Source organism: Magnolia sinica, chromosome 15, assembly GCF_029962835.1.
Source record: "Magnolia sinica isolate HGM2019 chromosome 15, MsV1, whole genome shotgun sequence".
Classification (NCBI taxonomy): Eukaryota; Viridiplantae; Streptophyta; class Magnoliopsida; order Magnoliales; family Magnoliaceae; genus Magnolia; species Magnolia sinica.
In genome coordinates, this window is record NC_080587.1 from 14511472 (window position 1) to 14524540 (window position 13069).

The 13069-nt window shown below is 38.7% G+C and overlaps 1 protein-coding gene across 1 annotated transcript; it reads right to left on the reverse strand.

The window, feature by feature from the left end:
* Positions 1 to 10457: 10457 nt before the first annotated feature.
* LOC131227776 (transcription factor bHLH106-like) lies at positions 10458 to 12851 on the reverse strand. Its single transcript, XM_058223588.1, has 2 exons — positions 12524 to 12851; positions 10458 to 11134 (listed from the first exon to the last, which is right to left on the reverse strand). Exons 1-2 carry the CDS (start codon positions 12779 to 12781, stop codon positions 10709 to 10711), a joined length of 684 nt encoding a protein of 227 aa, XP_058079571.1. The 5' UTR covers positions 12782 to 12851; the 3' UTR covers positions 10458 to 10708.
* Positions 12852 to 13069: the final 218 nt, after the last annotated feature.

The following is a 13069-nucleotide window of genomic DNA, read 5'->3' on the forward strand; positions in this document are numbered from 1 at the left end:
CATAATGAAGCATGTATTAAATCTAAATTGCCCATCCATTTGGTGAGATTGTAGCAGTGGAGGATTGAACGTCTACCATTGAAAGTTTTGGATCAATATGATATTCGTTTTTTCTCTTAATTCAAGTTTGTGTGACATTATGAAATATTGGATGGAAAAAAAACATTATGGTAGGCCTACAAAAGTTTTAACGGTGGAATCATTGTCATATTGTTATTTGTAGTGTGGTCCACTTGAGCTTTTAAAATGACTAATTTTTAGGATCATGCTCTAAAATGAAATATCCAAATGGATGAACGGTCTGGATATAATAATACATTATTGCAGGGCCCATGTAACTTTGATATCCTGTGAGCCGTTCATACAACCTGGAGCTTGAGTAGCGTCATCGCTCGTCTTCGCATGACACGTGCCCACATCAGCCAGGTCAGTGATGTGTAATGCACCAGCCAATCGCTTCCATTACGGTGGGCCTTAGGAAGGTTTCCCACTGTTTTCTATGGTGTGTTTCACTTGAGTGTTGGATATGCTTCAATTTTGGGATTAAATACTAAAATGAGCCCGAAAAACAGATGGACGGTGTGGATAAGCCACATACATTCACAGTGCCCAACAGAACTTACTCAGTACAATAAAGCTACAAAATCCGATTGCTGAGAGAAATCGTTATAGCGTGCTTAATGTAGAATTTCAAAAGGATTGGTGGGCCAACAGTGATGACTAAGTGTACACATAAACTCTGTGTGGCCAACTTTAATTTATGTATTTTATCTACCACGTCCATCCATTTTACTGGATAATTTGAGGGTGTTTGGCGCATGGTATTAGATGGGATTAGGTGGGATGGAATTAAATTTTGCCCCGTGCCAATTCCACTCAATGCTTGGGAAGAATGGAAAAGCTTGGAATTAGATTAGGTAGAATTGCATTGGGTCCATGCCAATTCCACTCAATGTTAGCAAGTTGTGTAGGTCCCACCATGATGTGTGGGCTATATCCACACCGTCCACCCATTTATCGAGATCATTTTAGAGTATGGGTCAAAAAATCAGGTAGATCTAAAGCTCAAGTAGACCCCACCATAGAAAGCAGCAGGGATTGAATACCTACCGTTGAAAACTTCTTTGGGGCCACATAAGTTTTGAATCTTCCTCATTTTGAGGCACATGCTATAAAATAAAGTTACAAAACAGATGAACAATTTGGATAAAACACGTGCTATTCTCAATAGTTTCAAATGATGATGGGTATATCCATTCAATGTACCACCATATTACAAACATAGCATGAAATTAAGCTTATCCGACGGTAACAAGGACAATCCCTGCCGTATGTAATAATAACATTTTTTTTTTTAATCCCATCCCAAATGAGCTTTATTCCCAGCTAGATATATAAGTTTTATCTATGCTATCTATTCTTTTTCTTTTTCACTTTATTTTAAAGTATGGGTCTAAAAATTATGTTATCCAATGCTTAAGTAGACCACAGCACAAGAAGCAATTAAAACCTTCTTAAGGGCAAGTGTGATGTTTACTTGGCATCTAACATATTCATAAGTTCAAATTGACATGAACAAAGAGAAAACACAAATATTATATTGATCCAAAACTTATGCAACTTTGGCCTCTTATAAGTTCTCAACGGTGGGCGTTCAATCCCATCATCTGCTTGAGTATTCAGCCTCTTATAAGTTCTTAACGGTACGTGTTCAATCCCATGGTCTGCTTGAGTCTTGGATTTGTCTCATTTTTAGGTTCATATCTTAGATGATCTAAAAAAAGTAAATGGACAACGTAGATAAAACCCATACATCATGGTGGCTAGGGGTGCACATCGAACCGGTGAAACCGTGGAACCGGACCGAAACTGTTTGATCGGTCCGGTTTGGTCCGATTCTAAACAGAACCGGTTCCGGTTCCGATTCCAAAATTTCAAGAACCGTTGGATACAGATCGGTTCCGGTTTATGGCCCTATAGAACCAAAATCGAACCGTGAACTGAACCATTGATCCGAACCGGGCCGGAACCATGGATCCAAACTGGTTTAGGGTCCTCTTACCTCATTTCAACGAGACCCAATTCCTCTTTTCTTTTGATTTCCCTTTCTTTCTTTTTTTAATTGATGATGATGGGATATGGTTTTTTTTATTATTTATGGATGTAGGAACTAGTCAAGATTCTAAGCTAGAGTTTACTGAGGATGAGGAGACTCTCATTGAAAGGATGTTTAATCTTCTTGGAGAGGTTTCATTCTTTCTTCTTTGGAATTTGATTAGGGACAAGGGACAGATATTTTACACGTTGTTTTGATGCATTTACCCCTTTCCTATTTATGAAGTGGGTGTTTGTTAAAACTAAATTCATGTTTGAGAACAAATCCATTAGCCCATAGGGCTATCCCTAGGGCCCCCATCATACATGAACCCAACGTCAACTGAACAGACCAATGATCTTGTGGGCCTTTTAGCAAATGACCGACCTGCCTGACCTGGAAAGCCCAGAACCGTGGAACCGATCCGGAACCGAACCGTTTTCCACGGTCCAGTTCCGGTTCGATTTTAGGATGCTAACGGTCCGGTTCCGGTTCCAAAAATCGTGGAACCGTTAGGTACGGTTCGGTTCCAGTTTCACCCCAGAACCGAACCAAACCGACCCGTGTGCACCCCTAATGGTGGCCCCACGAAGCCCCGACTAGATGGATTGCTGTCGAGGCTGGGCGGGAAGCAATCCGCTTCCATATCTATTCCTGATTTGAAGTGTACATTCGGTGGTTCTTACTTTACCACACCTAATTTTTATTTTTATATTTATTTATTTATTTATTAATTTTAAAAGTGAGTTTGCACTTTTGCGTAAATGTCATTTATGTCTTGTGAGTACACTCTCATGTAATATGGAGGGATGGACATGCATATTGTGGAGAATTCTAATAAAGTAGCTCTCAAGGTTTGTTTCATAACCTAAGGACAATACAACAAGCAGATGTGCTTGATTCCATTGCATATGAATTTCATGACAGCATTTTTAAGATGGATGGCTAAGATCATTTACATGTGTGAAGTTTAAACTACCTTGGCAAGTACATTAGCTACCTCCGCGCGTGCAGGCATTCCACTCTTTTATTAGTTTTGCACTATTTTCAAAATGGTGGTAGCTCATTGCCTCCATGTGGTGTGCTAATATACAACTATGAAAATCATCAAATGTATAGGTTCAATTATGGGAGGAGAATATCTCTAAAATCATACTTATCAAGTGATCCTAACCATCCATTTTTAGTGTCTATCAGTTAGATGGTTAAATGTAATATTACGTGTGGTTCAAATTCAAAAGGAAAAAAAATCTAGGGTTGTCAATGGAGCCTGCCAAAATCAGAATTTTGAATAGGCTGGGCCCTAAACAGTTCAAAATCCAGACCGTTGACAGCCCTAGTAAAATCAGAAGTTTGTTGATTGCTGTGTAATTTTTGGGTGATGGTCCATTTGATCAATGTGATGAATAATCAAAGGTTGGTCCTATGTGATGAATTATCTAAAGTGGTGGTTAGAATCTTTATCATAATCAATATGGACAACTTTCATACCCATGATCTAATGGTTAGGATCATTTGATCGAGATGATTCTCTTGGGATAAACTTTTTTTTTTTGTTTTAACACACGCGCACACACCACCACACACTCATGCCTTAGTGGGATTTCACCACCTATGGGTGCTCGAACCCTCAGACCAGGTGTTGAAACTCCTAAGAGTCTACCACTGGAGCAAGAGCAAGAACCCTTTGGTATAAACTATAAAAGGTGAACCTTACGCAACGAACGGTTCAAATCATTTATAAAATAATCTCCTATATGAATTTTATGAATCATATATTTACTAGCCATTTATCAATGTTTAGGATCATCTTATCAAAGTGAAATGAAATAAGTTGTTTTTTAAAAGATAGGCAATCAAAGTTGGGCTTCTTGCATCACATATAAGATCTTTTTTTTAGTATAATAAATATGAATCATTCGTTCATGGCCATCAATCGGTTCATTAGGATTTTCAAATCAAAGTGATTTTCTTAAGAAGGGTCAACAACGAAGGTGGGCCACATATGACGAACAATCCTAGTTACCAATAGAACTCTTATATATATATATATATATATATATATATATATATATATATATATATATATATATATATATATTATTGTTCTATCAACTGATTGGATGGTTAGGATCATCTTATCATTAGTAATCTTTAGAAAGATAAGATATCCCCAATTCATGGGCAATTCAACTCGTTTTTTAATATAATCAATATGAATCATCGATTTTTTTTTTTTTAGTCATTCATCGATCGGCACATCTTAACTAGTGTGATTAGGAGACTTTATATTGAGAGAGTAAAAAATTGTATCAACCAAATATATATTATTTGTGTTCTATCAATTGATTGGATTGTTAGGATCATCACATGATAATAACTTTCAGAAATATAAGATGACCCCACTTCATGGAGAGTTCAAATCAATTGATCAAAATTTTCTAATATAATCAATATGAATCAGCTATTATCATAGTCATCCATTGATTGGTAAATATACATAAATTTATTTCTGTCACACCTTAACTAATGTGATTAAGAGATTTTATATTGAGAGAAAGTAGAGATTATATTATATATTCTAATAACTTACTGTCATTCTAGATTTTCCACGCCATAGATCATATGAATAGATTGTCTAATAGGAGTGATCTTTGAAATAAAAACCATCCATGATACAGCCCTCCATGTCAATGGACCTAGTTACAGTTCTTCAAGTTCAATGGTGTCATCTCATATTCCAAATTAAAGTTAAGGATGATCACATGAGTTGGAACATATGGTAATTACCATATGTTTGAGCTATGTGGGGCCCAATATGATATGTGAGTGTCATCCAACCCATCCATAAGATTTGCTCCTTGAGTTATTTGTGTAGCCTAGAAATTATCATGATTGATAATGTGTGTGTGTGTGTATAACCCCATAAGGGACAACTGGGTGAGAATGCCCAGTATAAAAATCTTTTAGATTATGTATCGGGCATGAAACTTGTATTCTTCAAGAGAGATTGAAAATCAATTTCTCATTTAATTATTCTGATTGATTTACTTACCAAGGTTGATTTCTTTCCTTGTGTATCTTTGTATATCCCCTATCCGGGATAAAAACAAATATACAGAAAACTATAGATGAATTCTCCAATTCATTTTTAGTCATCACAAATATGTATTTATATGCATATAAATATTTGGCCATTTTTTGTTTTTTAGCCACGCGTCAATCAAACTGGATAAGGGAGGCTGGCAAGTCCTTGTAGCACAAGCTTATTTTACAAGCAGTGCATATCAGACTAGAGGTCATTGATGGCATCTAATTATCTGTAAGGGCTTGTTTGGGAGCGTGGATTCAGAACCCTGTGGATTTGAAATCTTCCCATTGTGGCACCCTCGATTTGGAATCCCTGCAATCCAAAAGCAGCTATACATAGTATATTTATAGGGGTTTGAAATTAATTACTAAATCAACTTTTATATATCTAATTAGTGTATGTATGAATGTTTGACACGATGGTCGTAATAAGCCTATAGAAATATACTTCGCATGAAAATGATGAAATTCCAAATCTCAGATGGGCCACAAGCATAAGATCACATCCAAATGACTAATCAATGATTTTCAACTATTGATTTACATGGACAATGTTTGGACAGTGGAGATCATTGTATTAATGTAATTATAGTGACACAATTGATAATTTAATTGTTTTGGGATATTATTAGAGGGTCATATACCCAATAGATTAATAGTCTAGTGACACACATATTACACATGCAACTCTTAGAAGGATTTTAAATGTAATCCAAGCTTTCATGGTGGATTTCAAACCCTGTCTTTGAGGGGATTTGAAACCCCCAATTACTTTATGATGCAAATATATATGGGATTTGAAATCCCCCCAAATCCATAGTGCCAAACCACCCCTAAATTGCCCACCACGGAAGTTGGTCTCTCCAAAAATCATGCTAATCCAATCATCATATGGGCCAAAAACTGAATTTGGAGGTATTTGAATGTTGCAATGGTGTGGCCCGCCTAATAATTTGTATATGCCTTATTTTTAGAAAATCCTATCATTATGATGGCTCACATAATGCAACTGGTGGCTCACATGTCTCAAGACAAAAAAAATTGGGCAACCATTTAAAAACATCATGTGCAGCACTTGTAGAATAACCTTAGGTGGTAGCCATCAAATTGAAGAAGGATATTTCTTCAATAACCTTAGGTGGTAATTTTGTAATGGAATAATATATATGGATCTGGCCCATTTATCACGTAGGTGCACTGCAAATATGTTATGAACCAGATAATGTCGGTCCACTGATCAGGCAGATCAAACTTGTATAGAAAAATTCCAACAGTCCAGATTCAATGTACATGTGTGGATCACTCTCTTTTTTTTAACACACGCACACGCCCCCATACACTCACGCCGTGGTGGGTTTTCATCACCTATGGATACTCGAACCCTTGACCGGGTGTTGAAACTCCTGAAAGTCCACCACCGGAGAAAGAGTAGGGATCCCTTGATAAGTGTGCTACTCTTTTTTTTTTTCTTTTTTTTTTTTTTGATATATGATGTTTAACTGCACCTATCTGATGAACGGTGGGATCTATAACACGTGTGCCATATGCCTGTGCATTTGACACATGTTCTCCACCTCTCAAAACACGTATGCCTTATTTTTACAAACTTAACTTGGATAATGTATTGCACATGTGCCACGCCCACCGGGGGCCATGATGAACCGTCGATAATTTTGCTGCTACTATAAATAAGCTATTGTCCCATAGTCATGCTTCAATGAAGATCCTAACCTTCAATTTTTAGAAATGAATACAAACCATTAAAAATATTTTCACCATGGTTCTAAATTAACCTATCATTGCACAACATGGACGGTCTGATCATCATCTTTTGGGGGAGTATTAGAACGATAGCAATTATCGTGTAAACTTGAATGAGCTTGCGGTTACACCTTAGGCACTTGGATACCTGCACCAGTAAAAATGTAAAGTACCACGGCAGCATCGATATTAGTCGGGGACTCTCTGATGCCTAAGTTAGGTGGATGGTTTTATCACATGAATAGGATCTAAGTTGGAAATTTTTGTGTATACCTTTCTCTCAAGGCAGTGGGTGTATTTATAAGATGCTTAGGTGGTTTGCATATCTCATCGAGATCTGTTAGATACGTTGAAGGTTCTAAATTTGAGTATGGGTCTACTCTTGAGAATATCTCTGATCTCATCTCAATCAACGTGATCTTCGGTTAGGATCTCGTCGAGGCTATCTTTTCTCAGTATGATGAGGGACTTTTTCCAGATATCCCTCGTCCGATGTTGAGACTGGTCTAATCAGCTCGACCAGTAAGTTCTATGACCGAACTCTAAATCCGAGCAATTCAACTTAGTGAGTCCCTCCTTGGAATTAATATCTAAGGTTTCCCCTCGGAGCTCAACTTGGCTCATCCAAGTGATTGATATACGTTAGTAATTCGAGAAGCCTGTCCAAACGATTCTTTGCCAGTATTGCCCTAGTCCCTCCTTGTGATGTATGTGTCGCATGTATTAGGTCAATTCAATTTTCCCGTAACAATAGCCATTGGATCTAGGACCATGTTTCAATTATCTAAACCTGGTGGGATTATCATGTATGGGGATTTTAAAAAAAAACAAAATAAAATAAAAATCTCAGCTATGAATCACCCTTGATCATCTAAATATTTTCCTTTGACCATGGACCGTCTCTTTAACTGTTATTTTGTGGGCCTCGTAATTAAATTATAAAATAATAATAATAAATAATAAAAATCTTTGATCATTGATATCGACCACATTTAGGCCCCACATTTGAATGACCATAACTCTCAGGATAGTTTGAACATTTCTAAACATTTGATCAATGATTAGGAAAATGGATGCCCAATTTAATTTTTAAAAAAAGTCTGATTAACCATATCTCTCAAGAATCACTATGATTGGATATGGGAAAGAAAGTTGTTGGTCTCCCAACAACAATTGTAGAGTAATCAACCTCTGCAATTATTGTGTATGGCATCCAATCCGTCCATCAAAGTTGCCTTATCATTAAAATTGAACATGTAGAGTAATTAACCTCTGCAATTATTGTGTATGGCATCCAATCCGTCCATCAAAGTTGCCTCATCATTAAAATTGAAAAATCATGATGATCAACCATCAGGTGGGTACCACGTGAATTTGGAGATTTTTTTGGTAATTCTCTATTGTTTTATATGATATGGCCCATCTAACTATTGGATGGCCATAATTTTTGGGCCATCACATTTTCATGGTGGGCCAACATTTCTGGATGGTTGGGATTCCGCACACACCCCCAGTGGCCCCACATGTAAGATGTGTAGAGGTCAGCTCAATTGTAGAGGAACTGGTTAAACGGTCATCTCTTCTTGAATGCGGTACAGTGAAGAACAACACAAATTGGATTATTATCATCATCTGTTACTTTTGATGTTGGTAGAAAAGAAGCTATGATCAGATGGTCAACATAATTTAGAGTTTTTACATTAAACCCCTTCCCTTCTTCTTTACAAGACAACCCAAAGTAGTAATTACTGTATTGGTAAATAACCCCCTATATTTTCTATATTTGTTGTTAAAGTTCGTCGATTGATAAAGTTAGAAGGTATATATAAAAAAAAACTACTCTTGATATCTGAACCGTTGATCCATCCAGATCCCAAACTGACGGTTTGATAGGCCGGCCACCCCAAAAAAAAAAAAAAAAAGTTGGGTATTTTCGTAATAATTCCACCTATGGATCGTACGGTTGGGAACTTCCGATCATACCAACTTTAGGAAAAAGTGGGCCACAGATCGTCCCATCTTAACAGTCTCTTTTTCATACAGAAAACCTAGAGCCTTCCTTTCTTCATACATGCACGTAAAATACCAGAATGAGAAATGGATGAACTATGGTACTCTGGAGAGTACAATGGATGATACACAGGCGCTTACATAGAGCAAACATTGCATACGCTTAAGTCAAACTAAACTATCCAAATTATGGTTGTCAGCTTAGATTTATCGAAAACAAAAATTACAGTTATTTAGTACCTGACGATCGGATTGGTGGACATTCATTGAACGGTTAAGATGAAAATATCCAATGGTCCTGTTTCAATGAAGAACTGTCCACGAATCAACGGTTAGTATTGTTCAATCGATCTGATTTTTGGATGGTAACTTATAGACAGTGGTTCCACAATGTAGTCAGTTTAAGTTGATTTAATGTATGCCACGTGGACAATTTCTGAGTGCTTGCATATCAGGGATCCTACACTGCCTTTGTATAATATGACTCCCACTCATTTAAACAGGAAGGTATTATAGAATGCTCGGGCCGATAGATTGTACACTACGAGTGTGGCCTATTTCTCAATGTTCCAAAATCGTTGATAATGAGTCCCATTACAAATAAATCCTAGACGTTGGATATGGGCCAACGGAATAACTATTGATTAAGAAAAATAGATTAATGATTCCTATTCAACCAAGTCAAAGGTCAAATATCATGTGGCTGGGATACGTGGCCCATTTAAAGTTAATGTCATCGTATAAATGTTTTGGATCACTTAACCATGGGCTGCACCTGTAAAACTGTATACGAGTCCAACCACGTCGAGCTTGGCACAACTCGATTCAGCTTGGCTAGTAGCTAACCCAGCTTAAACTCAGTTCGCTCAGTCGTTAAGTTTGACTGGCCAACTCGGCTCGGTTCAGTCAGCAACTTGGGCAATCTGAGGCTCTGTGACCTTTTTTCAAATACATAAAATACATTTTTAATTCCTCACGAAATTGAAAACAGTAACAATACTGTACAAGTATTTTATCAAACACACGGCGAGTAACATCAAAATCAAGATATGAGAGCAATCATAACATTTAATGTTTTTTTTAGTGATTTCTTTCATATCTATTCCTTTCTCACCACCATCTGATCCTGCTGATAATGTATACACCCGAAACAATACTCCATTGTGTCATTTCATCAAACACACGGCGAGTAACATCCATATCAAAATAAATGAGTCACCAAGCCGATTGAATTCAATTCAATTTAAGTTGAGTTTCAATTCGAGTCAAGGGCAAGTTCAAACTCAGCTTTAAATTTTTTGAGGCTCTAAAAACCACTCGACTCAGCACGAATTCAATTTCAAGCCGAGATAAGTCAAGCTTTTTCGGGTAAGTTGAGCAAGATAACCGAGCTAACTCGACTTGTGTACAGCTCTACCTATTCGTACAAACCTAAATCCCCATGTTACTTATAATAAATTCAGTGCCTATGGCCCACCCATGATGGAATTTAGACCGTTCATTTGGTAAGCCTTATGCAAATAAGCAATTTTACTAAAGTTAAAATGTTTGGACAGTCATAGGGGCCCCATTTCCCGTTGAATCTTGATCAGCAATCATCTTCGTTTCTAACCGTTGATCAGAAGATCGCCAATGCCGCAGCATATGAGATACTCGTACAACAGCCGATCCACTTCAGTGTCCACCAGATGAACGGTCTTGATCTCCAATGTACATAATCAGCAAGTGGGCCAGGCGAGGAAGAGAGAAAATTCATTTCATCGTTCTCCGATCGAAGATCCGCTGCCTCTTGCACCGATCACTGGAATCCGATCTTTCCACCAGAGCTTTCAGAGCGTCCCGAAGGAGATCGGTGCAATCATCACCGTTGAAATCTCGGTCTCCGGCTACAACTAGCACATTCCTCACTCTCCCTCCAACCATCGCCATCTCTGCCTTCAGTGTCCTCAGATGGAGTGAATTCAACGTCTCGATCAGATCCGGCAGCAGATCGGACCGATCCTCACAACAGACGGATGCCTTGAATATCGACCGTCCATCGCTGGAGAATTCATCTGAGAAGACAGATATCTCATCTGTCTCTGATGGGAAGATATCGGACCCGGCGATATCAGACGTCTGCTGCTTCAAATCCCTCACACGTTGGACCACCTTAGCCAGCAGTGAAGCTTTGTCCGTCTGCAAAATGGAAGTAGAAAGAAAATCAACGGTTAGAAACCACAGATTGATGCGGCCCAAATGGATGCACGATCAGATTATCTGAATTCAAATTTCCCATCATTATTGAATGTTATAAGTTATAGTTTCAACCGTTCGATTAGAAAAATAACGCAATCTAATGGTTGGATCATCAACCGATGCGGTCATGTGGGCCCTATTCAAGTAGCACATTGTTCTGATGTTTTAAACCGTTGAATGAGCTACAAATGCACAACAAGGAACAAATTCAAACATCTTATTCATCCAGGCTTTTTACAGTAGGCCTATAAAATAAGGAAGCCGATTGGGTACTGAGTAAACTATGTGGGGCCCACTGTGGATTATGTTTCTTATCCAGACCGTCCATCCAATTTTCCATATCGTTTTAGGTTATTATGTCAAAATTGAAGCATATCCAAAGCTCAAATGGACTACACCACAGGAAAGAGTGGGAATGATGATGTCCACCGTTGAAACATTCCTAGGCCCACAGTGATATTAATTTATCATCCAACCTGTTCATAAGGTCATAAAGACATGAATTAAGGGAAAACACAAATATCAGGTTGATCCGAAACTTCTGTGGCCCTCAAGAAGTTCTCAACAGTAGGGATTCAATTCACACTTTTCTCTTGTTGTGGTCCACTTGAGCATTGGATATATTTTAATTTTGGGTTCACATACTGAAATGATCTGAAAAACGGATGGACGGCTTGGATAAGACACATACATCACGGTGGGCCTCACAGAGTTTAGTCAGTACGCTGAGTTACTATGTAGGCAATCGGCTTCCATTAAATTAATAAACGGTTCAGATCACTGGACCTTTGTGACATGTCCAGACCTCGAGTGGGAGGACATGATAATGTACAGGACCTTATTATCACAGTGGACCGTTGGATAGGATGATATTGCACCGTTGATTACACATGTCCAACATCATCCAGATCGGACGGTCATCTTGGATCATCAAGCGATGCTCGCATTGGTCAGCCGATCCAGACCCAAGTGGTGATGATCATGACTGATCAACGGACCACAGTGCACTGCACCCCACATAGGGATTCACACCCTAATTGTAGCTAAAAACTTGAAAATGAAAAATCACGATCAAACCGTTAAAGGCTCATATTTTCAGACTCAAGCTAGTCCACTCGTTGGGCGGGCCACACCATTAAAATCCTTTATCAGCCGTTGGTCTGACTCAATTTACTGGGGTGGCCCATCTAACAACTCGATCAGCTCGATTTTTACAGCAGGTGATCTTCATGGTGTGTCCCATCTTTCTAACGGCTCCGATGCGATCTACCATGCCACGTTGACGGGAAAGAACTTATTAGAGAGAGATAGAGGTAGGATTGTAATTACTTTCGAATTGCAGGGCAAAAGTCTCCGTAGCTCATCGAGATGCCCTTTGATTCGCTCCCTCCGCCTCTTCTCCGCTTCCTTGTGGTTTTTTGCAGCTAAGGCACGAGCCTGTGGCAGTTCCGTAATTCCGGACATATCCGAGGCGCAAAACGAAGTAGGGAAGAAGGTCGGAATCTCCGGCCCGTTGGCACGTGGCATCCCGGTGTGTGTCAGAATCCGGTAGATTTCTGACATTCCCGACGAGTTTTCCGGCTGCATGGGGAGAAGAGGGTCGGAGAGTGTGCTGTTTGTGGGTTTTGTAGGGTTTGTTGGTGGGATTCTGTTTGGGGAGGAATTACGTATATATGTGATCCTACGGTCAATGAGTTTGCAAAGGTGGGGCCCACTTTTCGGTGATCTAGACCGTTGATATGAACGGCGTGGATGGGATGCCTCAAAAGTCGGTTAGAACAGCAAGTGCATGACACGTGGCCTCGTGGATGTACAGTATATATGGCTTTTGAATTCTGACAAGTGGGGCCCATGGTTTGGTAATCCAGACCATTG

What these genes read in the sequence shown, in the direction of transcription:
- LOC131227776 (XM_058223588.1), bottom strand. Translation starts at nt 12,781, where the DNA reads ATGCAGCCGGAAAACTCGTCGGGAATGTCAGAAATCTACCGGATTCTG. An exon ending in TTTTGCCCTGCAATTCGAAA is followed by an intron (nt 11,135 to 12,523) that starts GTAATTACAATC and finishes TCCATTTTGCAG; the next exon opens with ACGGACAAAGCTTCACTGCT.